The sequence below is a fragment of the Microchirus variegatus genome (assembly GCF_963457635.1).
Source record: "Microchirus variegatus genome assembly, chromosome: 1".
Classification (NCBI taxonomy): domain Eukaryota; kingdom Metazoa; phylum Chordata; class Actinopteri; order Pleuronectiformes; family Soleidae; genus Microchirus; species Microchirus variegatus.
Genome location: NC_139802.1, coordinates 27,968,097 through 27,995,548, shown reverse-complemented (window position 1 = coordinate 27,995,548; position 27,452 = coordinate 27,968,097). Strand labels below are relative to the sequence as shown.

The 27,452-nt window shown below is 40.6% G+C and overlaps 1 protein-coding gene across 1 annotated transcript in view; it reads right to left on the bottom strand.

The window, feature by feature from the left end:
- Positions 1-464: 464 nt before the first annotated feature.
- Positions 465-27,452, bottom strand: part of LOC310934600 (voltage-gated inwardly rectifying potassium channel KCNH7-like) — a gene marked incomplete at both ends in the record, with an annotated part of 50,607 nt that continues 23,619 nt past the window's right edge. Inside the window, 13 exons of the mRNA XM_083898353.1 lie at positions 465-749; positions 1,318-1,507; positions 3,793-3,952; positions 5,305-5,583; positions 7,475-7,559; positions 8,484-8,689; positions 11,411-11,663; positions 13,703-13,902; positions 14,229-14,396; positions 14,484-14,715; positions 18,797-19,222; positions 23,418-23,632; positions 25,688-26,167. Of these exons, the coding sequence (XP_083754479.1) occupies positions 465-749; positions 1,318-1,507; positions 3,793-3,952; positions 5,305-5,583; positions 7,475-7,559; positions 8,484-8,689; positions 11,411-11,663; positions 13,703-13,902; positions 14,229-14,396; positions 14,484-14,715; positions 18,797-19,222; positions 23,418-23,632; positions 25,688-26,167 (3,179 nt within the window). The remainder of the gene's footprint in view (positions 750-1,317; positions 1,508-3,792; positions 3,953-5,304; positions 5,584-7,474; positions 7,560-8,483; positions 8,690-11,410; positions 11,664-13,702; positions 13,903-14,228; positions 14,397-14,483; positions 14,716-18,796; positions 19,223-23,417; positions 23,633-25,687; positions 26,168-27,452) is intronic.

Below are 27,452 nucleotides of genomic sequence, written 5' to 3'. Positions count from 1 at the left end.
TCAAGTAGCTTTGTCCCTGTGAAGAGGGAGGAGTCGTAGAAAAGGAGAAGTGATCGCTACAGAGGTCTGTGAGCATGCCGAGAACACACCTGATCACCTGCTGAGCAGCAGTGTGTGTGGGGAACATGCAACAGAAAAGGTGAGGAACTAAAACATGCATATCGTTTTTAGAAAAGCACATTATGTGCCTTGTTGCTGGCAGTGTTCTATTTGAAGTATGTACACAGTTGATGATGACTTTACATACTGTATTATCAATTATATAGTGTATAAATACCTCTGTATAAATGCACTTACATCTACATCAGAGAGGGAAGAGGGTTCGGGGCTGGGAGAGCTTCTGAAAAAGGAATGGAAGAAAGTCAATAGTTTGTTTTCCTTTGCATATTCAGTCTCTTTCTTAGGCCCTGAGTCAAGCTTGAGAGACGACCTTCAGTCAGTGTCGACGGGTCGAAGGGGGGGGACTACTTTCCTGGAAGCCCCGGGTCAGAAACAGGCCTGTGGAGTCCCACCATTCCTGAGCTGCTGGGGACATCAGGTAGAGAGGATTGTCGGCCGGAGGGGAACCTCGCTGGCTCATGGTGGTGCTGTTGTTCTAGAGATTGCACATCATTTTGTGTGTGTCTCTGATCTGTGTCTTTGTTGGACTCAAGTAAACCAGCAAAGTTTTGGTCTGGAAGAGTCTCATTGTGCAGGAGGACTGGGGAGGTTTCTTTGGATGTGTTCTGGACATTTTCTGGGCCGAGGCTCTGTGAGAAACAAAAACACACGCGGGTCAATCACAATGGATTCCACTATCTAATTTGTCATATTTTATTGTCTTACGCCTCTGAAATGGAACATAATTAAAAAACTGCCATCATGTCGAATGTCTAAGGACAGAGGATGTTACCAACCCTGCGAAGTCCCGTGAGACAAACTGTTTTGTAAACTGTGGACTATACAAATAAAGATTGATTGATTGATGTTCTATCGAAGAAGAGCCAACACTAGTGATGGAAATCATTAACTCCTCAGGAAAATGTTTACTGACATTACAAATCAAGTAAGAAGTTGAAGCTGTTTTTTTCCATAGACTTCCATCTTCATCAAGTTCATCTTGTAAACAGTGGAGTCTCCCAATAGTGAATTAATCATTTTTTTATAAACAGTCGATCGTCCCAACACAGATTATTCAAATACTTACTGCTATTTTGTATTTCTAGATGCTGTAAAAACATACGGTCCAAATGCTGATTTACAGTATTTTAAGGATCAAGTTAATTTAAAGGAGCAAATCTCAGAGACAAAAGACAAGATGGCCATGCTCTGATGTACCTGTGGTGGAGGTGGAGCAGGACTGAGGCTCAGATTGGTCTGGATGGCACACGCTGGCTGGACCCTGACTGCCGGCCTCTGGTACTCGGGGCTGGAGGTGACGGTGCTGTAGGCTGGAGGCCCTGCTGTCGTTTGCCTCTGCAGCAGCTGCAGGATGGCCTGGATGTCTGCAGTCATCTGCGACTCCAGTCTATAACAGAGACAAATCATTGTTTCCCAATGAAAGCAGAGCAATGAAGCATATTTGTGGTGCAGTAATACATTCTGACTCCAACAATAAAACCATTCATGAAGCTGAAGTTCAGAAATGCCTCAAAGTCAGGTGAGTTTAGACATGAATCAATACTGATGACAAGCATGTGATGCTACACAATTATTGCCAGTAAATCAGTCAGTCTCTTGTATTACTGTCCTAAATAATTTAAGTGTTGGCATCAAGAAGAGCTTCTCCTTACAGTGTTATTATTGGTGCATTGGTTTGTGGTCAGTACTGAAACAAAACACTAGGGGGAGACTCTCACCCAACAACTGCAGTTGATTTGAACGTTAAGTAACCTGCAGGAAGATTATCTAGATAAGGGAAAGATGAACATGCGTTTCATTGAGTAAGATTCAGTGTAGCTGAATCGGTTATGATATTACATTATATTGGTGGTCGATAAGTAGTGCAAACAAACTCTGTGGCTGGGTCCTGCCTCTGTAAAAAGGAAGCTTAGGTGCAGTGGCTGTGGCTGCCAAATCAGCTCAAGTGGATAAATGCTGGCCAGCTGTGAGGAGGCTCCCAGGCCTCATCCCTCATTTCCACTGGAAGAGTGTGAAGATTCCCGAGGACACCTGTTCACCACAAGTTCTTTATCTCACATCACTATAATCCTCTAAATAGAAATTAATGCCAGCAGTTTGTGTGCAAATACCACCTTCCCTGCACCAGGACTCTGCAGTTCCACAGTGACGACCAAACCTCACACGACGACATCAATATTCTGTGCAGTGTGTCTGAATCTCATGGCTGTGAGCTATAAATACACACCTGCTGACTGCCTATACCAGGACACCAGCACAGGATCACACACAGTGCTCACTCTGCTCACTGCATCAACACAACTGCAGCAAGAGTTTGGTCTACGAAGTCTCTGGGAATGTTTCCAGCCAATTATAGCCACAATCACAAGGGTTTGTATGGTGAGCTCTGAAAGATGACTTTGTTGCGATGAATTTGGAGAAAACTAAAAAGCCTTTTATGGGAAATGGAGCCAAACATGGTCCTGAAGGTGTCTCTTGTTATCTAAAGGTCAGGATCATCATCTCTAAAAGAACACATTTTGTGCCTAAGACGTCAGCTCAGCTTCTATAAATATTTTCATTTGATATTAAAATTACTGGCAAACTGCTGATCTAGGCTCATGCTCCTATAAAATCCATTAGTCACAACTTAGCACTATAAAAGACAGTGGCTCTTTTATTCCACATTCTTCCTCGTGGCGCCTGCTGCATTACCCACGATGCAAATCAACAACTGACACTTCAATTGGACATTGACAGGTGTGTTCGAGGCTCCTTTCGCCCCGAGCCTAAAGTGAAGAGTAGTGTCATTCATAACTCAGCGAGTGAGCACTTCATACAGCTGTAAATCATATGCAGTGGCACTCCTGAACACTTGGAAACAAACTTTAATGTGTAAGGCCAGAGGAATTCCCCTTTAGAAGTTGTGAATACCAACATTGAACACTGCCACATGATCTTTATCACGTTTTCTTTTTCTCAATGATTTGAGATAAAGCCACAGGATGAAGGCACTCACTATCCTCACAATTACAGGCTAAATATTATACTTACACAGTATATTCTAATCACAGCTGCATCACAGGTCTGTGGGTGTTACTGAGGCAAGAAGCATTTCACTGAAATAGTCGAGGTAGTGTGTGTGGTGCTCAGTGTTTTTCACTTGTGCAGCTGCAGTAAAAAAAAATATATATGTGTAAATGACAGACAAAGTGTTTTTGTTGTACATAATCTCTTGATATGCAGGATCTGTAGGTGAGGGACAGATTACTGTGCCAGTAGCCGACTTTCTAGATTGATTAATCACTTTTGACAGAGGTTTTGGTTGCCTGCAAATTCGCAGGCCATGTGAAGGCTGTACACATCAAAACTCACCGACTATTGGCTTTTTAATATATCTGCATTGATTTGCAGACAGCTATTAATTAGCCACAACCTCGCTTGTTGAAGCTGCTTGGCTTATCCTGCTGTTTTCTTGGTTTGTTACCCCTCAAAAAAACCTTTATCAATATTCTGATACAGCAAAAACAAAAGTAGTCATGGAGAAAATAATTACCTTACAGAATATGGAAAAGAGATGACTGCCATCTACACGTGTCTAACCTAATTCATGCACATATTGCGATACTGATGATGGGTTTTCTGTGATTGACCTATAGTGTATATCTATAATGACCAACATCCACACCACACCTGTTGAGATGCTGTTGCAGCAGGTCCAGCCGTTGCTCCACCTCTCCATAGGTGAGGTCTGTGTCACTGTCGTCCTCCCCGGCTGCCGTCTCTTGACACTGGGCGGCCCCCTCTGTGTTCCCACTGGGACGTTTACGCACCCACTCATCTGTGTGATGCTCTGGTGGGAGAGATGTGAACATGCACATACGCACACAAACACAGGGAAAATTATCTGTGTTATTAGAGCTGCTGTGTCTAAGGGAAAGATTTTTCCTACGTTGTGCCTTGTCATCATAAAGCATTACTAAGATCTGATGAGCTCACTGCCTCCTGAATCCTAACCTCTATCCCACAGAGGAAAAAACACAACACTGACCCTGCTCGACAGTCATGCCCTCTGAGGGATTTTTGGGTTTGTGGGTGAGGAGGAAATGGCTGGAGATTAAATTGGCATTTGCTGAATGTTCTTCTTGCTGAGCTGTTATAGGAATCAATACTCTCTGCTCTGGCAGAAATCCTCTTAGGGCTGCAACAACTGAATTATGGGATATCACTATCAAATCAACATGCTGTCTTAGTGTGGACTCATGCCGAGTTTAAATGGAATCCTGTAGTGTGTGCGTGCTGCAGCCCTCTTCACACCGGGTGATTTTATGAGGATTTAAGGTGACACTGCAGTAACTTCTTATGACTCTAAGTCATGTGAAGTCAAGCTGTAAACATAAAACTCTTGTGTTGGCTCAGTGTGTAGCAGCAGGCACACAGTGTCACAAAGGTTTTCTCCTGGATCTGCCCGCAGAGGTAGTTCAAGGCTTTGGCTGTCACTGTCTGAGCTGTACTGGAATCTGCAGGGTTTTTTAACTCGCATTTCATAACTTACTCTTCCCTGAAAGGCTGTACTGTGTCAGTGTGATTTTCACTGCAACCATATGCATAATTCAACCATAATACTAAAATGTCCTAAAAAGATGTAATATGGCTAGGTGACAACAAAACACAATGATTTAACCTAAAGTTTCCAATGAATCCGTTATCTGGTCATGACCTGTGATCAAAAGTGGTGACCCCCAGTTGTTTGCCAGAAATAATCCTCTTTGCTGCTATTACTGAGCGGGTTTTAGGCTTCACCTTAATGACGCATAATCCTTGTTAGGTGTGACATTCCTCTTGTTGTGTTAAGAGATTTTTTGGGGGCAGGAGGGGAGTTCTAATTTAAATTCTGAGCCACTGTTACTGTTGTAAAACCTTATAGGACAAGCCTGTACTGTCGATTTACAGCATTATTTGTCAGAATATTTTTGCTACAAATGTGTTATTGCCCGTCCATTCCCATTCTCTCTCAACCACTCAACAGTGAGTTTAGCTCCACCCATTCACCCTTCATAACTTTTGACAACTGAAATTCAAATAATTGCATAACATCCCAAACTGAGCCGAACTGTTCAGTAGAGATGATGATGTAATTCATTCATCCATTATGAAACAAGAGTGTGCATGAAAACTGACTTGGGGACACACAGTTTCCATTACCACCTTTATATTCTCCTGTGCCTTGTGTATTCTCTACAGCCGGTGCATCCGCAGTGCTGCTCAGCCCAAAGCCCAGGGAGTGGTCCCTAACTACCGGGTAGCCCAGCACACCAGAACACAAGGGCCTCTGCTCCTCTTCCTCCTCCTCGTCCTCCTCCTCCTCCTGGTCCTCTGCCTCCTCAGCCGACTCTCTCTTCTCCTCAGCTGCTGAGGAGGCGTAGATCTGTCTCCTCTGCTTGGTGTCACAGTAGGCGGCCACTGGCTCCTTGTTGTGGGAACCTACAGGGAGAAATGGTAATCAGGAAATCTGCTGAGGGAACACCGACTTCTGCTCTCACTTCCTCTGGGGACGTCTGGGGCGTCTCATTATCTTTGACAACACGTAGCGTGTGTTTTTGCTTTGTGGGTGATGTGAGGACAAACGGTGGTAAAGAGTCTTTAATGTGACAAACTAATCGTGTTATGTAAGCAACAGTTGCTCTAAACGTGTGTACAAGTCATATATCATCAGCTATAAATGATTAATGCTCGTGTTCATGCATCTCATCCCACCTGATAGATGGAGGCTGCAGGATTGTGAAATGGACTGTTAGGTACGTTCTCTGTCCCCACTCACTGGGAGATGGTGATACTGTACTCATATGGCCTGTAACCATGGTAACCTCTTAGATTTGACTGAATTTAATTCAAAATGCTGAGTGCTGCTGTGTGGAGGCTCTGTCTCTACATCCCACCTCTCCTGGCTGTTAGAAGTCAAATTACAACAGCTCCCAGGGCGCGAGCCCCATTCGCAAAAGCATAGTGCGTACCGTTATTTGAAAGCTGAATGCAGGGAGGATGCTGAGTTTAACTGGACTGTAATTGATCTGAAGACACATGGGTGGAAGATTTAAAAACAGCCATAATATTTATTGTATACAGGAGAATACATTAAATTGCATTTACATTTAAGAGGTTTTAATAGTAGAAGTTAGAAGCTTCTACTACTTGGTTTTGTCCCAGTCTCAACATACAGTATTTATCAGATCAACATGGTCTGCATGTACTGTACAAGATTATTTTTATTTTCTTGCTGTAATATATATGGGCAGGGTTCTGTTTTATATTCCAAAATCATTTGCTGGTGTTATACCTTATGCATACAAATAATATAAGTAGCAATTTTAAGCTGTTCTAAGTGTTATACTCATTACTCATAAAGATGTGTTTACAGCAGAGCACTGACAGTGAGGAGATCATGTGCACTTGTGTGAGCCTGAGCCCACTACTGCTCTGACAGGTTTTCTTTAACATGTGCTGCTCTGTGGCAGTGGATTGATGAGATCTGCTCTCGGTTTCCCAGGTCCGTGTTTCAAAGTCATGAATGAAAGATCTTGAACTGGGCTTTAATTAGTCTGGTTCCATTTGTTTTGCTTTTCATAGCTCAAGCGACTGAGGGTTGCCGTTTTACCTTGGAGCAGCTTTATTTATACATCCCTTTACACAATAGATCAATCTGATTGTTCTAATCTTGCTTAAGAAACACATCTTCTATGCAACACTGGAGCTTTTAAGCTGGGCTGAGCAGCAGCACACTTTCACAGCTCAGGACTGCTTTAGTGAGGTCTTTGGACACGTCACAAGGATGTTTTATACAACATAACCATCACCTGGATACGTCAAAGAATAGACTGGCTGTTTTAACTAGACTGTTAAAATGTGTTTATTTCACCTAATGCAACTCTCCATTCTGCATAAGAGAAATAAAGACCAAACATACACAATAGCATGAGTGACTGATAACACTATGCTGTTAAAAGGTGCAGGATCACTGGAAAATATAGTGATAGTTTTACTCACATTTTGAGATTGTGTTTATTTGTGTCCTGTACTCCTCTTATCAGACAAGCACAGACTGATGCATTTGTTTTGTTGAGCTAATCTCTCATCTCTGCAACTCTGAACTGATTATATCAACTTTTATTGTGTTAACTGTCCAACTCTCTTTTTTTTTTAAGTAGCACTTAACAGGACTGTGTCCTGTGACTAGTCAAATTACTCGTGATGGGACAACATTAGATTAGATGGATCGATTAAGCTGAATTGTTATGGAATATCATCAATAACACTCTTTAAATGCTTCAGAATAATTGCTAAATAGTCTTTAAAAGACCATGCATCGTGAGCTGACCTGTGGACGATTTCCTTCTGTTGGACGCACGTCTTCGACAGTTCATGTCATCTGTGTGAGAATTAGATGCTTTTGGGTACGATGCCTGTAACAGAAGAAAAGATAGAACGCCTTTATTGTAACTATAGACATGTACAATTAGATTAAAAGCATCTCCATTAGCAGTGTAAAAAAGAACATAAAACAAAGTGTGCAAAAAAGGGGGTAAAGGTGTGGGGAGGTAAGGTGCACAGTCGTGAGGTGTATGTACATTTACAAAAAAACAAAAACATAACTATGGTACTATATACAGTGTTTCAATGCACATTATGGTGTGTTAGTGCAGAGTGGGTATGGTATTTCACAGTGGTGAAAGTGGTGCATGTTAGAGTTGAGGGTGGTTATTGCTTTTGGGGAGAAGCCGTTTTTAAATCTGTTTGTCCTGATGCACCTGTAGCGTCATATTTAGCTTTGTAAGCAAAGAACAACCTGTGATCAGACTGAACCATTTCAAATAGTATATATTTCTCTAATTGAGATAAGTTTTTTTTTATTTAAATATATATAAGCTGACCAGAACCCTGGTCATTGATAAATAAAAATACTGATAAGTGTAGGTTTTTGCTTCAACATTTTTCCACTACACTCAATGAATCATAATTACAGCCTACATTAAACCCTCTGTCCATTATGTCCACTTTAAATGCTTGACTAATACTCTATCTCTTACTCATGTCCTCCAGCAAATGACACATTAAAAACAAAACGTCTAAATCTTGCTTTTATTCTACAACCATAGATGAACTGAAGCACTAAGGAGAAATAATAACAACGCTATTCCTTCGACTTAAATGGACATGACAGAGATATGGTGCATGGGGCTGACAGTTTAATCCAACTAGATTGTCTCAACTAAAAGCTTTTTACTGAACAGTGAAGGAGATATACAGCATAAAAGCCTTCAATTCATTCCACTACTTCCAAGGCTGTAGTAATCGAAAACTGGTGGTGGCCCTTGCATCTTGATTACCTTGGGGTTCTCATCACGGAGGTCAAATGTCAGCTCCAAGTTTGTGGGGAAGAGGTCGGCAAACTCTGGATACATGTCCAGCACCTCCAGAATCTCCTCCCTCTGGATGGTGTGGAGGTCACAGTAACTCAGCGCTCGCACGTCAGCGCAGGACTTCCCCGGCTTGGCAAACAGGTGCATCATCTCACCGAAGATGTCGTTCTTACCTGCAGAGGAAACAGGAACAGGTACATGCAGAGAAGCATGACAAGGTCACAAAGGCTCATTGAAGAGAGGGATTCTACACAGTCTGTTGAGTTAATGCATTATCAAAGGTTATTCCTGACTGACCTGCGTCATCCAAAATTGGCACGTCTTTATGGGGCCTTAAACATAATTTTGATATTTCCTGTCACTACCACAAATACCTATGCTATAAATGACAAAATAAAATGTGCTAATAAGTCCAAAACTTTTACTTTTATAAAGATACTTACTTTGACCTTGTCAGGTCTTTTATTTCATAACTGCATTTTCCCCACTCACTCTTGATTTCATAATGTCAGGATAACTTAATGTACTTTTAGATATGCCTCATCAATGTGTATTGCTTAGCTCGTGCATTAATGTCAATTTACTTCAACCCTGTTGGCAGTTGCTGCTATATGCATTGTGCAATGATAGAGGCTGACATCTTAACAGTTGTTTTACAAGGTTGCACACACCTCTAACCACCCACCACACTGGCTTAGTGGTTAGGCAGAGTCGTAAGCTTGTTTTATGTCTCAAAACATCAAAACAAAGAAACAGTGCTGTGAAAAATGACACTAAAACTGACATGACTTTTTTTTTCACAAGAAATACATCTAAATAATACATAACAGAAGGATTTGGTAATTAAAGTAATCAAAGAATTAAAGAAAAAAATGAGTTCAATACATAGGACAATACATGTTGAAACATTGATGGTTCATTTAGACCAGGGATGGGCCATATCTGATCTCTTTTAAACATTTACATACAAATGCAATGCTTTATAAATTATTTAATTATTATATTATATATTCCCATTGTCACAATTATCATTTTTAAATGTTACCAAATCTAAGCCATGCAGGAATCAAAAAAATGAAAAGATCTGGTTTCTTAACGCAACCCCTCACCAACTGAGCTAATGAGGATAATGTGATGAAGGCCACATAACATCTCACAGAGGGGCTGGGATTGGCCCGTGGGCCATAGTTTGGACACCCCTGATTTAGACTGTAGATGGGAACAAATTATATAATTAAATGTATTTAAAACTACCCACTACAATGAGTGGAAATGCACATAAACTAATGAAATCATACACATAAATGATGTGAATTTTCTATTGCCTCAAATTCAACATTTATCTTGTTCATAATAGATTATTTCCACCTATTTAACATTTTATTTGCATATTGTATGTGCGTATATGTATGGTGTGATGTACAGTATCACATGGCCACACGGGAGTGGAGTATAAACATGACTGAGTGAAAATGTAGTAATCTGCAATTCTCTTCTTACTGTAGTAGAGAATGTGCTGAGCTGTACTGCATGAACAACTTCACCATCAGTGCTTCATGCTCATGATATGTGATGAGTGTGTTTCAGGTTTACATCAGACCTAATTGGTTCAGTGAAAAGTGCCAGTAAAATGAAAAATAAATGCATAAAATCCTTGGCAGGATGCACCTGCTGCTGCTGGGATAAGAGGAGGATGTTGAGAGAGCAAAAGATGAGATTTATTGTAATTACATTTGGATGCTGCTGATAATTTTGTGCAGCTCAGTGGTTCCTCTCATCAAGCACTGATCGAATCCCACTGACAATCACATGAAACTCTCACTACCCTTCTTTTCTCCCTGTCACTTCACCTCTGTTCTGAATTCCTCAATCTGCCTCTTACTTTTACTCTCCTCTTCTTTCTCTGCCATCGCTCGTCCTTTTATTTCAACTCCACCCACTCACTCACTCAGCTCTCCTTCCCTGACTGCTTCTATTGTCATCCATCTATTTGAGAACAATCTAGCCCTTTTTCTCATCAACACATATCCTCTGTTACTCTTGTCCCACTATGTGTCCACCCCCACTCTTTTCTCTCTCCTCCCTTCATCTCGGGCACGACAGTGAGGCAGCAATCACAATGTTCTTTGATGTAAGTTATTACAACCTACCCAGCAGGGATCTCAGCTGCCAACTCAGACATATCACAGCACAACAAAGCCATCCTTATTCAGTGGGCCCACCCCCGTCTAGGTGAGTTCAGACAAAGCTATGGTGAAGCTGGAGTGACAGGACTATAAAAGTTGTGCTCTCCTCTGGTTGTTTTTGAACTGCTTTTTTAATAGAACTCACTTGGTTAATTAGAAATGTTTAGATGTTTGTGTCCACAGGAAGGATATCTTTCAAATTCTTTATTTTGGTCTCTCAAATTGAACTGAATACTGTGATTGAAAGTTATATATGGTATCATCCAATGAGATTTTTACAGCAGCCATATTTGATATGATGAATAAATACATGCGTTTTCAGGTCTTTTAAAATGTATTCTTACTTCCTGTACACACATTCCTGTATTTTCTTGTTTACATACTCCGTGTTTGTATTTCCTGTATACATATTTCATGGTTGAACTTTAATAAAACAAAATTGAAAATCTAATATAAAGAGTTGTTAGAGCACTGCTAAAACAACAAACCTAACATGGCCTAAAACTTCCACACAGTAATGTATACAGTATATGATTATATGTAAGTGAAAAGAGCAGTTTTCCTAAGCCTTTACAATTTCTCATGGAAAGGTCAAAGATTACTGAATGCACCCACAAGTGCTAACATCAACAACATGGGTCTGTAAATACACACGTGAATTGTACAAGCGATTACATTCGTGAGCAAATGCTAGTGAGGTGTACTCACCCAGGATGGCAACCACCACGTCATCTTTGAGGATTTCGATCGAGCCGCGGGAGACGAAGTAAAGCGCTGTGAGCACATCACCAGAGTGGACTAAGGTGTCTCCAGGCGGAGCATGGGTGGTCTTGAACCTCATGGCCAGGGCTCGGAGGCAGCCCTTAGTGGCTCCACGAAACGCCTTACACCCGTGGAGAAGGCTCTTGTTGAGGTGGAGGCAGATATCTGCCTGCAGGCACTCGGGAAAACCCTTCAGGACCTGAGTGTGGAGCACACATGATTATGTTGTGTTTACATGTGATAAAGCAGTGTTGCTGCTTTTTCTTTTACAAGCTGTAAGTGTGTTTTTTGATGGGCTGAATGTTTTAATTCAGTTTGGTTTGTGGTTGTTGTTCAAATTCAACAGATGTTCATAGAAATTTGAAACCGTTGCCATTTGTGTTCTTTCCTTCTTCTCAAATCCTATCACATTCTGCAGCAGTATTAGCCAACATCGATCTTCAACAAGAGATTTAATGGATGAATGAGGCTTTCAGCATCTTTAGATGAGAGACAAGACAGAACATGTAGATGTGAAGTTGCAGATAAGTGATGGCTCAAACACAACAACACAGGCTACATATATGTTATGTCTGCTCTCTGGCTGTGACATTTAGAGATAATTTTAACATTTTCCATTGCCTTTGTGCACTGCTGGGAAGAAACTACTCTCGAATCATTACCTGGAATATGCAAGACCATGATGTTGGAACAATATTCAATCTCAATGAATGTGACACTATTGCAACATTCATCAATAGTCTGTGATGTTAAATGAACAGACAATTATTAATATTAAAACATGATCCAACCGTGACTGGTCAAGCATCCCTACCCATCCGAGAAAGCCTGGGAGACTGTTGAAAGTATAATAAAAAAAAACATATATATGATTAAAATTGTGAGGCTTCCCTGATGCATTAAATCCACTTAAAATACACTTACCCTTGTAACAACAAAGACACAGAGACCAGACACAAAGCTAATGATCCCTGGACAACATTAACTGACTGTGAAGGACCACATTTTCTTTTCAAACTTAAAACACAACAGACACTGGACGGCAGGGGAGGGAGCTTCAAGGACACGCTGAACACAGTTGAAACAAGAAAGCACATTTCTTATATTTTCTATTCATCTACACATAAAATATGTGTTAATGACAAGAGAAGAAAAAATGTAGACTGAAATGGTTTAAACTGGCTCCGACAGGCTTTTTGCTGTGCAAAAACGAAAAGCTGATCAGTAGATTTGGAAAGGAAAGACTGAACAGCATTTGGCAAGCGCAGGTGCCACCACAAAGCGTGTAGCCAAGCCTCCTACACTGGGAGGGAAACCTGGCTGCACCCGGTGAGGCTGTGCCCACTCTCACAGGTGTGATTCACTCTGTCTCTGGTACCAGATTAAATTCATGGGTGTGTTTGAATACACAGATTTCATGCAAAAAGGGGCTGTGAGGCAGGCCATGTGAAAGTCTACCACTGATAGACCATTACTGTGGCCTACAAGAAACATTCAGAGATAATGTATGTGTCTTAGCATGCAAGTCAATCCTGTAAATCCATGATGTGCTTTCACATCAACCATTTACAGTACAGTTGGACTAATGTATGTACATAAAACTGCAGCACTGAGTCTTCCAATAACATGCATGTTTAGGATAATTATGTATTACTTAACATTAGACATCAGCAGTTTTCTAAAACAGTTCAAACTTAGAGCATGCCATTATGACAATCAGTCACAACGAGCTGAAGCTCTACCAGTGGGGGACATATTGACATTAGTTGTGTTAACACATGTACCTCCTGCTCTTACCAGAGTGGTGGGATCATTCCATTTGACATGAGGCAGACATGGAAAAGACAAACTTATATAAGTACCTTAAAGGGCATCATGGTGAGAAATGGTACAATTACTATTTGCATAGGCAGTAACTGAAGCTTTTATATATGAAAGCTTCATATATGAGCATTGCACAGTATAATTAGGATGAAAACATTATACTATGCCAATGACAGAGCGAGATTGCTTGACACTAATGAGGTAAGAGCATTTTTTCCAGGGACAAATTAGCTGAGAGTCAGCAGACAAACATCAAAACATCCTACTCCAAAAAATGAGTTTGTTAAGAAAGGAAGATGAAACAGATGTAAGCAAAACAAAAGAGCACACATGTAATGTTTCTAGTGTGCAAACACAGGCTAGAGGCTTGCACTCCAACTAAACAAGACAGTGGCTTCCATACTCCTCTCGTACCATATTCATGTCAATGCCGTTGGTGTATGTCCAGGCGTGTTGGAAATATTCCTCCAGCCTCTGCCTCAGTGGGTTTGGGATCTGGTGGAAGCGGATAAATTCTTTGACCCGTAGCATCTGGAGGTGATACCTGGCTGTACCTGAGTACAACCTCTGGATGATGGCAGACACATTCCCAAAGATGCTGGCGTACATTAGAGCTGTGAGAGAAGCCATACAGGTTGAGACATGGTAGAAAAGGATGCTCAAGTAAAATATCTTCTTCACATTAGGTTTATTCTAGATAAAGCATTCCCTCAAGGAGAGACCTACCTGATGCAATGTCATGTGATAAAATGTACAAATGTACACATGTATTTAGAAAACAATGATTTCCTTAAAACTGTAAATGTCAACTTTCTTTAAAAATGGTTCTAAAACATTACAAATTAAATAGCTACATGCAACTGTGCAGGGAATTGAGGGAATTAAGCAACAATGACAGGATCAAAATATGTGTGTGCAATATGACTCAGCTGTCACTCACATCCAATGAGCATGACGCAGATGGAAAAGATCTTCTCAGAGTTGGTGTTGGGGGAGACATTCCCAAAGCCCACACTGGTCAGACTGCTGAAGGTGAAATAGAGAGCTGTGACGTATTTATCTTTGATGGAGGGACCTGAGCTTGGGTCACTGTAGTTATATTTTTTTCCTGCAATGAATTACATAAAAAAAAATGATTACACAATTATTATAAAAACCGAGCTTTGACAGTAGGACTAAAGACAAATAAGATCACCTATTGACAGCCCTAGGTTGTCCAGCCATCCAATCTTGTGCTCCAAGTAAGGCTTCTCCATATTGCCAATAGCGTACCAGATGCAGGCCAGCCAATGGGCAATGAGGGCAAAGATGCACATGAGCAGCATGAGGACAGCAGCACCATACTCTGAATAGCGGTCTAATTTACGGGCAACGCGTACCAGCCGTAAGAGACGGGCTGTCTTCAGCAGACCAATCAGGGTGGTGGTCTAACAAACAAAGGAAAATAGATGTTTCAGTTAGTAATTTGTGTATGCTATAATACAATAATGAATAGGACATTATAAGACTTAATTATTGACAGCAAGTTCAATGGTTCCTATGCCAAGGCTAAACCCCTCTAAATCTGAGGGGTCATGAGATGATTACCATGAGAGGAAAGCAGACAAAAAACATGTTTTTCATGTGACAGCAACTGCAGCTTCTATTGTTAGATTTAGGGTGATTTGACACACTACTGCTTTGGTTTGTTATTTAAATGAAATGATTCAGAGGAAAATGAACAATGATAACATGACACCCCGACTTTTGAACAATGCATTCACAAAATCCTCCATCACTCCCATTGACTGCTACTCAGTTGAGAGAACTTCACTTTGCAAACTTGTTTTTATAAACTTCCTTCTCCCAATCTGCACTGCATTAAATTTTGTCACGTTTTATTATATTATTGTTTTGTAGAACGGCATAGTAAGAATCTAATTGCATGGTCTGAACCACTGTGACACCACCATATGACAATTTAGTTCTGGAATCATGAATGTCCCTTTACATCTAATGTCTTAAAAAAAAACAGTTATCAGTGTGAATTAGCCAGAATTTGCTTATGGCATTAGAAAACATTTCTATTATAATGCAGTTACAGATTGGGGGTTTGCAGCAAAATTGTTGTCTGCTGCCTTTTAGTGTCAAGGTCAGGGTCGTGAGGATACCAGCCCAGGATTAGAGATTCAGAAATGCATTTAGCTCATCTTCACACTCATCACATGTAGACACACAGACTAGACAGTGGATCCTTCCTATTATTAACACTTCTTTCAAGAGCTCAGTGTCCCTCTCCGTCAACTAAAACATGTACGTATGTGACTCTGGAAATAATGCAAGCCAGAATAGAAATGGCTTTAAGTGGAAGTGGGAGGCAGGAATGGGTGATTCACATTTTTGGTTGAAGCAGTTGTGAATAAGTGAAAACTATGACAGCAACATTAACTATATATAAAAAAAAAATCATAGCAGCTTGGAATCATTATTTAGTAGCTTGACTAAATTAATACGCAGGCAGAGTGAGGGGAGTCGAGGGGCTGGAGTTCTGATCTATTAGTGTCGCACAATCTGTAAACACAATAAGTAAGACCACAGGAATGCTAATAGGTCATACCACTCCCTGTCGTGTTTGACAATTATTCTAATATCCTTAGGGAAATCATTATCCACAGCCACTTACTGTAGTTCTGCATCCTCACATATACACTTGCTTATTTACAGTAAGGTGTATAATACCACAAGGGTTTTCTGCATTAGGCAGCAATAACTATTACTATACATTTAAGCAGGTTGTCAGTTTGAGAGCAATGACTGATATTTTACACAATTTTCTGCAGCCCTTATTCAGATAACTTGGAGTAGTAAGGGAAGAGATGTGAGGCAGGATATATCGCTCATTGTCATGCGAGTTCGAGTCCTGAAGCTGCTTGTGTTTGCTCCATTAAAGTAACTCCATTCTCCCAATCTCAACCATAAATCACCACCATAATTCATTGCCGTGCATACGGACAGCTCGCCCTTTCACTGACAACCAAAACAGTGAATAAATCAGAAACAGAAACAGATGAGCCCTGAATTATGTGCTGAGTTGTCTGTGAGCGTATGTCACCTTAGGTGTCCTGTAGCTGACTTGATGAGAGTAAAAGGCACAGATGACACAGCAGCCGACAAAGTGTAATGTTGATTAAAATGTGGTCTTAAAGTAAGTCAGAGGCGCTTGAAGCTGAGGGGTGAATCTAAATCTCCCTATTAGCAACCAGCTGTATCAAACATGTCTGTGAATAATATCCCCCTGACCATCTGCCACTGAGGCTTTCCAGGCTCACGTGGCCACTTAACAAGAGTCAAACAAGGTTGTGATGTAACCTTTTGATTTGTGTGCTTGGACACTTGAGTGATATCAAACATTCAATGTGTTCACATGTGAAAACAGTATGCCATTGACACTGGACTGACACTGATAAAAGTTGATGTGCTAAAACAAATGTATCCCATTTATTTTTGGGTTTTGGTGAAAGTGAATATACTGAAGAGGCAGATGTATTCACAACACTGACACTTGAGAATTAGAACCAAAACTCTTAATTGGGGACTGAATTGAATAAAACTAGCCCAAGTTAAATGAAAAATTACGTATTAACTGTAAAATAAAATTTGTACGTTTATGTCCACTCTTGGAAACTGATTAATTGAAAAAAAAAAAAAGATAATAAAAACAAACATTGTATATTTGGGTTTTTATTATCTTAGACTTAAAGAAAAAAAATTATTAGTGTTTAAGACAACAAGAAGTCAACTCTAAAGTGAAATCACTCATGCAGTACGACATTCTGGGTAAAAAAAAAAAAAAAAAAAAAAAAAAAAAGTTGTTGTCTTTGTTTATGAGCATAAATCAACTCTGAGCAGGATAAATGGAAAATACTATTTGAATTCTTGGTTCGAGCCAAAGCCTTAGTAATTTGCAATGACCTCAAATTTGAACTCTATCTACGTGTGACTGTGGAACCAGTACGCAAATAATGTCAACTGGACACTGATATGAAAATGAGGGAGGAGCTCAACTGGCTTTTGTAGGTAAATTCAGCACCACATCATTAATTTTCCTTTGCCAACCTGCAGTGCTTCACCCCCCCCCCCCCATCAGAGAATACAACCTGCTGTATTTCTGAGAGATTAGCTAAAGAATCTTAATATTATCAAAGATGGTTTCCAGGCAACTAAAGTGCTTGAGATTATGTCTAAAAATAGAAATAGTCCCTTCTCTGCTCAAAGACCTAAAATAACACACGTGAAGGACAAATGTATCTACCGAACAGAAGGCCTAAAAATACAAATCAGTCACAGTGTGCAGGAAGACCCACTTCGTCAGTGCACCTGCAGACATGCAGTGCAGCTGTTTGAGGAGGACATGCATTGCTTCATGGTGTGGTTAAAATATTTGCTTCTTTTGCTCCACCTGCCAGTCACTGCAGCATCTGGCCACAATAACATCTGACAGCAAAGCAACACAACGACCCAACATCCACAATTAGAGAGGATTTGTTGTGTGTGGAAGGGTTTTAACGTCACACCTATGCAACATTTTCTCCATAGTTTAGAAGCTGATTTATATCTAAAAATGTTGGTTGTTCCTACACTTTCCAAACTCCTTTCTCTGAGCACTGAATTCATTCCTCAGCCATACATAAAGAAAGTAGTTTCTCTCAGGCAGATTAGTCAGGGAGGGTGAACGTCTAAATAATTTGGATTGCTCAAGGCCTTCCAGCCTGGCCAAAAGTAAGAAGATGTGACTGCACTGGTTATTAATCTAAACATTCATAAAATCAGCTCATAAACATAACTGCAGCAGCTGTGGACTAGTATAATGACACACAAGAAACCTTTGAGGGACTGATTCTCTGCTGCTTTGGCATGTGCCAATGTCGACAAAAGTTATTTTTGCTTTTGGGTTTGAGATTCTGAAATCCAGTACTATACTATGTATAGTATACATAGAACACAAAATAAACAATTCTTATCCAGTCTCATTTTAGTTTTTTTTATACCATAAGTGTCTTTATGAGAATTAAATAATGAAAATGTACCATTGAATGCCAGTTTGGGGCCTGAACACTGAAACTGAGCATAAAACCAAATTGTGATCATAAACATGATTAGACACAAACACATTTGTGTCCAAAGTCCTACAAAACTGTCAACTGTACTTCACCTCAACTGCACTGAAATTGTAATTGTTGTGAGATTAAACATCCAGTGAGGGTTAGCTCAAATTAAACAACAATCATAACAATGCAAATACTTTCTAAATCCACTGTACTGTAATGCAATTCTCTGCCACTGATTTTTCGTGTTTATTTCTGTCTTTTTGTCGTCTAACAAAATCCAAATTCGTGGAAAGAATGGTGAGGCAACTGGTTGAGATACTAACAACAACAAACAATTAATTATTACTGTATGTTACTCTCTACAATCCTCCCTGGCTGTTAATACGGACTTTTAAACTAAGTCAGTTTTTATTCATCTTACCTCATCTGATCCTGAGCCGAAGATAAGGAGGTCAAATGGGATGGCTGCCACCATGTCTATGAGGAACCAGCCTTTAAAGTAGTGGATGGCAATCTTAGCTGGATGGCTGACCACCTCCTCATTGGCATTGACGTAAGTGGTCCTGAAGTTAATAAGGATGTCCACAATGAACATGATGTCCACCATCAGATCCACAACATTTAGTGGCGAGCAGGAGTAGCCGCACTCGCGCCTCCTTTGCTCCTCGATGTCATTGAGGAGGAAGGCAGCAGAGTAGGGTGTAAAAATGGCTGTGTAAATGACAAGCAGAAGGATCAGCCAGTCCCACACTGCTTTGAAGGGGCTGTAGTGAAGGATGGTCCACTTGTCGATACGTGGCGTCTGAAGCTTGTATTCAGGTAGAACATCTGCCCCCAGAGACAGAACCTGAAAAGGAAGAGAGGGAGATTTATCAACTTCCTCTTCTGCTTTCAGAAATAATCATCAAGGCATGGTAAGTTTTCCAAGTCTCTGTAAGCCAATATGAATTGATTCAGTTGAGCAGGCAAAGCTTTCCAGAGACTAAATGCAACTTTAACAGCTAGTGATCTAAATAGGAGTAAACAGAGAGCCACTGCCTGTGATCATGAGAGGTCTGACGGGCTTATATAAGGCAGTGCAAGTCTAAGATAAGATGCTATCAAGTTCCGTCATGGGAAATTTAAGAACCAGTGAGGGTTTTTGGAACTAAAATGCAGGTACATTAGCCTCTGCTGCAGTTATTCTTTTTATAAACTACCTCTAACAAGTCCCTTGACTTTGTGTAGGTGCAATAATAAATGGATGACTAAAAACATGAATAAATAAATCAACTTCAGGAAAAAATGCATTAACATGTCTGTTCTTTCCCATTGTTATGCATGATGCTGGTAAGCAGAATTATATTACAGAATATGATAAGGTCATGTTTGTTTATGTGTGATTAATGTGATGGACATGAACGCTGCAGATATTGTATAATCCTAATGTATGTGTATATTACGTGAGGCAGGAATCTCCCACCAACATATATCAAATCACCTGGAAGGGTGAAAAATTAGTTTCTAGTCTGAAAATGAGTAATTTCAACTATGGATACAATATATATATTGGTACATAATGCATTCAAAAGCAGGCTGTATCAAGGCCATTATTTTACAAGGCTGAAAATAAAGATTACTAATACTGCAGTGAAACAAAATCTTTCTCATCATGATCACCACAGAGACAAACATATCTGCAGATATTGTATCAGTGCCGAAAAAGAATCTGCATGAATTGTCTTCAGAAAACAACAGCATGCATAAATTCATGACAATGCTTTGCAATGAAAATTAACCTAAATTCCTTTCAAACGAGTCTGGATGTCACAAACATTAGCTCTGCTATTGCTGTTACCATATACCAAATTTAGTTTTAATGTCAACATTACAGGAGTGCCACTGACCATTTGGGATAGGAGTCTCAATGACTTGAAGGTTATTATGGGATGTGAATAGAGGATACTGTAGATCTATTTATCTCTACAGGCAGGACCTTTGAGGTTGTGGGTCTTACACAGCTGATCATTGTAGTTCTTAATGTAAAGTGCTGCAGCTGCAAGGGCAGAGAAACAATTACTGTGTGAAAATACGCTTAAATGACTATGTTTGACATCCATCACTTAATACCCTATCTCTGGCCTGGTCACCTTCATAACCCCTGTGAAAGAGACGAGAGGACTGCGGTACAGAGGGATGATCTACTGCACAAGAGCTCAAATGTTATTAATTGAATTGGTTATTAGAAACCTCTGCCCTTGTGTGATGTGAGGGTCAAACACTTTTAATCACTGATATAGGATCACCTTTGAAATCAATCAGAGACCAAAAGGGGAACATGTTCTATCATTCATTGGGCTACCACTTCACTAAAAGTGACTGAACCAAATGCACGTCTCATTACGGTCACACATTAAAATTTAATTGCTTTTGACTTTTAAATAATTGTACTAATCAATCAAGATAATTTCTAAAGAAAGAGGCACTAATCTGACAAATCCATCCAAGTGTGTAAAAAAAATAATCTCGTGTGAACAACGGTACAATGATGACAACTTAATCACACCAGCAGCTTTCGGTGTGCATTGATACATTAGCCCGCAACCTGTTTGGAAGCCGGGGCGGATTCTGTTGTTTGGCAGAATGACAGTTCTGGATTAACACGTTGAAGCCAATCTGTTTCTAAATAAAAGATGCCATCTGAATTATTTAACATACCTACTATAGTTAAGTGCACTTGGCGCAAATGAAATGTCTTGTGAGAGAATGTAGGGATTGTTCTTTGTTTGGCTGGCAAACAATATGCAAATGAGCATTAACTTTCTCCCACTCACTGGTTCTTTTTTCGGTCGGCACTGTCAGAGCTGGAGTATTTTTTATAAGACTAGTGTTATTTCATTAAAAATGATGAATTTATCACTGGCTTGTCTGAAACTGAATGTGGAATCAAACCAGAGAAGTTTAAATTGAAACATTAACAGTAAGCAGCAAGCTTCAGAGACTTATAAGTACATGAGATGCATGCCTTATGAATAGATAAGATCAAGCGCGTGAGTTATGCCAGTGTCTTTTGTTTTAGTAAACTCGACTCTGGCATCTGAGGCATTCAAGGCCAGGAGAATATGTGTGTGTCTGTTCATTCACCTTGATTGTTGCCTCACTTAAACACCTGCTGTTATATAAGCAAGTGTTTACACACTCTGTTAGGGTTACTGGTAGAGCTATGTTTGTTATCACACAAAAATGTGCTTGCCGTGGATCTGCCTTAGAATTATGAACTAGTTAATTAATGGGATCAATGGGATTCATTCCTGGAATCAGAGTCGTTTGACAGTGACATTGTTGAGCTTTGGACCACTGACACTCAGAAGTGACAGACTGACTGGTTTTTACAAAAGTTACACAAGTCCATAAAAACCACAGACTACCCTCTGTGCTTCTTAATAGCTTTGACTTTACTGCTTGAACAGAAAGGTCAGTGAGACGCACTGCAGCCTCAGGCCTTCTAAGACCTGAAGCTGCATTTTTACGGGCATTCACATGGGTCCATTTCTTTGCCCTCTATCTGTGACACCACTAATGGATAAAATGCTAAATTGAGACCTAATCAGTGGTTTGGGGCAGCTTTGGACTACGCTTGGGGATACATTAACTTCCAGTGCCTGTATACTCTGTGATGCCTCCCAGCTGCGGCAGGGAAGGTGAGAATAACCTCTAACCTTGTCCGTAACTCTAGAATTGTGGCCTGAGCTCTAGACGCTGTCTGGCACCAGTTAGAGTATCCCCGATCATCTGTCACAGATAGAGATAGACACCTCTGCTGTTTTATGCATCAGAGCCCTGGCCTTTCAGTTAATCATTTTGAGGCGGGTGTTAAATCAATCTTGTTCAAGTAGGTGTGATTTGTGATGAAAGTAATGCCGTGAGCGTGCCGTGCTCAGAGCGGCGTTTTACTAATTTTACTGCTTTTAAAGGTGACATAGAGTGGTCCTGTTGCACATAAATGTTAGTTATGGAGGTCTACTTACATATATTAACTTGTTTTTATGGTCAAAAACCTCCTAGTTGCTGTAAATGAGCCGATTGAAATCCTCTTTTCTGACACTGTTCGTCAGCCACGATATTTCAGAGTGAACTTTCACCCCCAGAAGACAGGCTTGTGATTTGCCAGTACTATTCAGCACACCAGCTCTCAGAAGCGCAGCTCCCCCCTCTGGAATGGTGGATGCACTGCTCCTGATTATCAAAACATTGTTTTAACAGTGTTTAAAAATAGCTTCTTCACGACTCCCCCCGCAGTCCCTTTTATGACTTTGACCCGGAGTCAGACCGAGAGTCAGAAGACACTGTCGCTCGTGAAACACCTCCACAACGGACGTTATTCTTCTTCTGCGGTTCAATGTACGCAACCGGATGTGCCCGGAGCAGGACGATCTGCTGTTCAGGAGAACCGCTGTTTACGTAACTATTACGGGATTTTCAGAGATCTAGTTGAGCCCGAGATTACAATAAACACAGCGTTCTCAGCAATGGCTGAAATGTTTGTTTCGAACCTTCAGGGCTTCTTAAACAAGGTAATGACGCTGATACACATCAAAAAAACATCGTTAATAGGAACTTCCGGTCGAGTTCCGCTTTAAACTTTTCTATAATAATAATAATGATATAACCATAATCATTTTGGCGAAAAAATAAATAAACTAGAGCGCAGACTTCCGCTAAGGCAGCTCAGTGCCTACAAAATAGCGATAAAAATAGTGATAGCGTGTGTGGATCATGGCCAAAATGATTAATAATCACTTTCCTGAAAATTTCATCCAAATCCGTCATTTCGAGTTATGTTGCTAACAGACAGACAAACTCTGGCGAAAACATATACAGTACCTCCTTGGCGGAGGTCAAAAATGAGGGAAGACAAAGCTGTGATTAAGACTGCGTGGCTAAAACTCCCTTTGGCAGTGGGAAGCAATTAGTGTACACTTATTTTGAAAGCACATTCATTTTGAAAAATGTTTTTCACAGACTGAGAAAGTGATTTTTATGAGGACATTTCCCATTTTTACCTGTGTGACCTTGTCAGTGACGTTGTGCGTGCGGTCTTTGACTTTCGGGGCAATGATAGTTTTCTCAGAGGAAGGAGGCGAGGGGCACTTCTTCTCATTGTTGACCTCAGAGAAGTTGAGTGTGATGAGGGGGATCTTGTTGATGGTGCTGTACTTGTTCAGGTTGGAGTCAGAGGTGGAACCGAGCAGGCTGGATCTGATTTGGCTGAGTGGCCCTGAAAGAGAAGCGTCAACATTAGAATTTACCACATCTTGGGTTATTATTGATCAAATATTTTGATCAGGATTTGTGATTTGGAAGAATCAGAAGACAGTCTAGTGTTCATTTAGTGGCAGTAACATGGATATCGAGTATGGAGTTGCCCTGGAGAGGCGTTCAAGCACAGCACAACACTGAGAATACCACAGATACTGAAATATAAACACAAGTCTCTGACTGACCCATCTAGAAAGAGTTTTTCATTAAAAAATAATGAAGAAAACTGTTGGTGTATGTAAAGAATGATTCAATACATAGTCAAAAAATACAGCATTGCACACTGAAATCATTAGTTTTTGTGATGAAGTCTGGTCACAAGTGTATTACTGAAAATAACAAAATGTTGCCTACACAATACTTCACAAATGTTTTCTAAAACTCTCAAGCATTAAGTCCTTGGCTTCCTGTGACAGCACTCAACACTTTAACAATATGTGACAGCACTTCACATACTACACATGTGGCTCAGTGAGGGTGACACAAAGTGAAAGAGAGAGAAGTGCTGATTCAGCCATGTGAGCCAGCGAGGAAGGCTGCACAATTTTTTTCTCCGGTTTCACAAAGTACAGTACAGTGATTGAGAGTCAAGGACAGATAAACAGACAGCAGAGGAGATTGCATGCACAGCTTAAATACATGCCACAATAAGGAAAAAGCATTGCTGTCATAAAAAATGGCTCAAAAAAACAAAAAAAAACAAAGCTGAAGCCATACCCCCAGCCATCCAGGAGCGAGATACTAGCAAACCAGGAGAGAAAAGAAATAGGAGGTGAAGGGCATAGTGGAATTATGGAAGGGTGGTTGGATTTGCATGGTAAGTCAGCATGAGTACATAAAACATTACTTCAAATCACATTATGGCATTAAGCAGGAAATAAAGCACCAGCAGCTGTGGAATTAATGCTGTAAATCAAATGTAAGAAAACACTGGTCAATTCATCAAGTATGCATCAAGTGTAAATAAACAAAACAGTGACCACTTTTGGTCTTCATGCAGCGTAGGTACTGCTACAGTTCTGTTGCATTTAATAAGCGAAAACGATGAGGGTATGCAGCACCCTTTGCAGGTTTATTTTCATTCACTGTGATGTGGCAGGAAGCGGCGAGGTTGCATTGAGGAAAAGAGAGGTTACAGAAAGTGGGAGGTACCATACTTTTGAAGCTTCATTTATTTTCTTCAATGAACAAATCCAGAAGACATTTTAATGTGGTGCTGCATGCAAGCCCGTGCTGAGGTCAGTATTTTGATTTTACTGAGTCTTCCCCTGAGTGCACTAAGACTGAGTCATTTAATGATGTGCCCACACACCATCAGTCATTCATCCAGGCATTTGCATTCAACATAAACCTCAGTGAAGTGTAAATCTCATGCAGCAAGCAGGCTCTATACAGTGCACATTATCCAGTATTATCCAGTAGATGTGCCCAAGATTTGATAACCCAAGATGCAGCAGGGTGCAATTCGTTACCTTTGATATTGCGCCCATTGTCTGTGACAGCAGCAACACATTAGAGAGGGGGAAAAAACGGAGGGGGTGAGATGGGAAGGGTTTTTGGTTTTCTATAATGACAAATTGGGCCTGCCATTAAACCACCACACTGTTCCCATGAACAATTCATTAGATTGAAGTAGACATATTACTGTGTCAGCCATATGGAGCTATACGAATAATGATTGCAGAAAAGGGGATGGGGTAGACTGATTGGCCTGGAGGAAACTGAGCTACCTTGAGGTGCATCTACCCTAAAACTAATGAGGGCCAATGGACTAATTGGTGATTTGGACCCACAGAAAGATCAATAACACACAGTACAGATGATAACGTTCCATAATTCTGATTCTAGCACATGCATCTCCTATTTTGAGACCACAGAGTGTTGGTTATTAATGCAGCCAAATTGCAGTGAATGGCTTTCAGGAGTAGTATTATACCTGTTACAGTATTTATTTGAAATTGCAAAACACAATTTTACAGGATGCATTAAAGGCAGAAGGCAGGCGATTACCTACCTTCACTGGCATGTCTGTCTCTGAAGGCCATCTTGGAGTTGGCCCCAAAGCCTTCCATATCATGTACGGAGGAGGCTCTACGAATACTGCACATACTCTCTCTGGAAGCAGTTGGAGTGAGACCCGGGATTGAGGGAGCTGCAATTAATGTGTCCTCCTGGTTCGGCTTTTGGGTCCGGCCAATGGCTTGGTCCTGGTTTATCCTGTCCCAGGGGCCCTTGGGTGATGAGTGGTCCAAAGGCCCAGACACAGGGGTGGAACAATGACTGGGCTCAATGAGGGCTCGAGTGTCGTTAGCATATGTGGGGCTGCAGCTCTCGCGGGTGGTGGGGAGTTGGTAGTCATGTGTAGCCACAGAGCCGTCACTGTGACGAGGAGAGTCCACCATGACGACGTCAGGGTCTTCCTGCGGCAGGGACTGCTTACTGATGCCCCGAAGAGGTAAGGCTGGGAAACGGAAACGAAAGAATCTCCCTTTCCCTGGAGGAGAAAGAGAGTGCACTGAGAATAAAACATTGTGGTGTCACATTGAATCTATACCTTAGTCGATAGTTAAGTCACTTCATAGTGAGACCAAACACATGAAACAATGCACAATTGTTTTTTAATGAGCCACTGGAATCAAGACAACCCCCACTGACCTTGTGCTGTGCTTTCAGTGTATTTGTACCAAAACCTTGAACCAGAAGTTCAACATCCCTGCTGATATTCTGTACTTGTTTCCCAAAAGCCTGCCAATGCAGATATCGCAAAAACAAAAAACCCGGCAGATGAAAACAAACACTCAATCAGCCTCAGGCATGAGTTCAATCTTCAATTTCCTTCAATTATTCATTGGGGAGGGCTAAATATTATAATGGTAGTGGTGCACTGAAAAGTCAGACCGCTAAGGCATTGTGGGTAGGATTTTAATGAGTGACTGATAGCCCCAAAGGAGATAAGGAGACTTAAGTGTAAGTTGAAGACGTTTGTGATGCTGCATAATTTACTGTAGTGAATGTGATGAAAATTACAATAACATTTAGCATTTAGCAAATATCTGAATAAGACCATTAGGCTACAGGCACACAGTTAAAAATGAATTAAAAATATGCACACCACAAGAGCGAGTCACGCTTACAGGATTCCACATATGGACTGCAATCCATGGCATGCATGTTGTGAATCATTTAGTCGCCTGAACATATGCTATACATATGAAAATGGTGCCTTGGTCTCACTGCCACAAGCCACCATGGAAATAAGATCAAAAGAGCAAATTTGAAGAATTACTTCCTTACACCATATTTTTATGTCATGCTTTGTATTTTCAGAAAATTAAAGAACATTATATTTGACATGTTTATTCAACACAAAGTGTTGTACGGCATGAAGCAGCTATGGATGTACTCAGATACACTGTAGGTGTTAAAATAGAATTGATGTTTCAGGCTCAGCAGGGAGCAGCATGCACCTTCTACAAAGAAGAGAGGGAAAGAAAATGTTTGCCTCATGTCTGTTTGAGTCAGAGTTTAAATAATGTTTCTTACTAGATGCTGATTATGCTGGAAACGATCATTTGCATTTAATTGGTGAGTCAGTGCAGGATGTGATGCCACTGCGGAACTCTGTAGTGTTGTAGGACAAGAACAAGTCATTTATTGTAAGGATTTAAGTGGTACTTCACTGCCAAGTTTCTGCAGAACAGACATTTTAACGTCATATTATGGAAAGCACAAAACTTGTACCATTAACAATATCTGTTCTGTTCAACTATCCCAAGAGG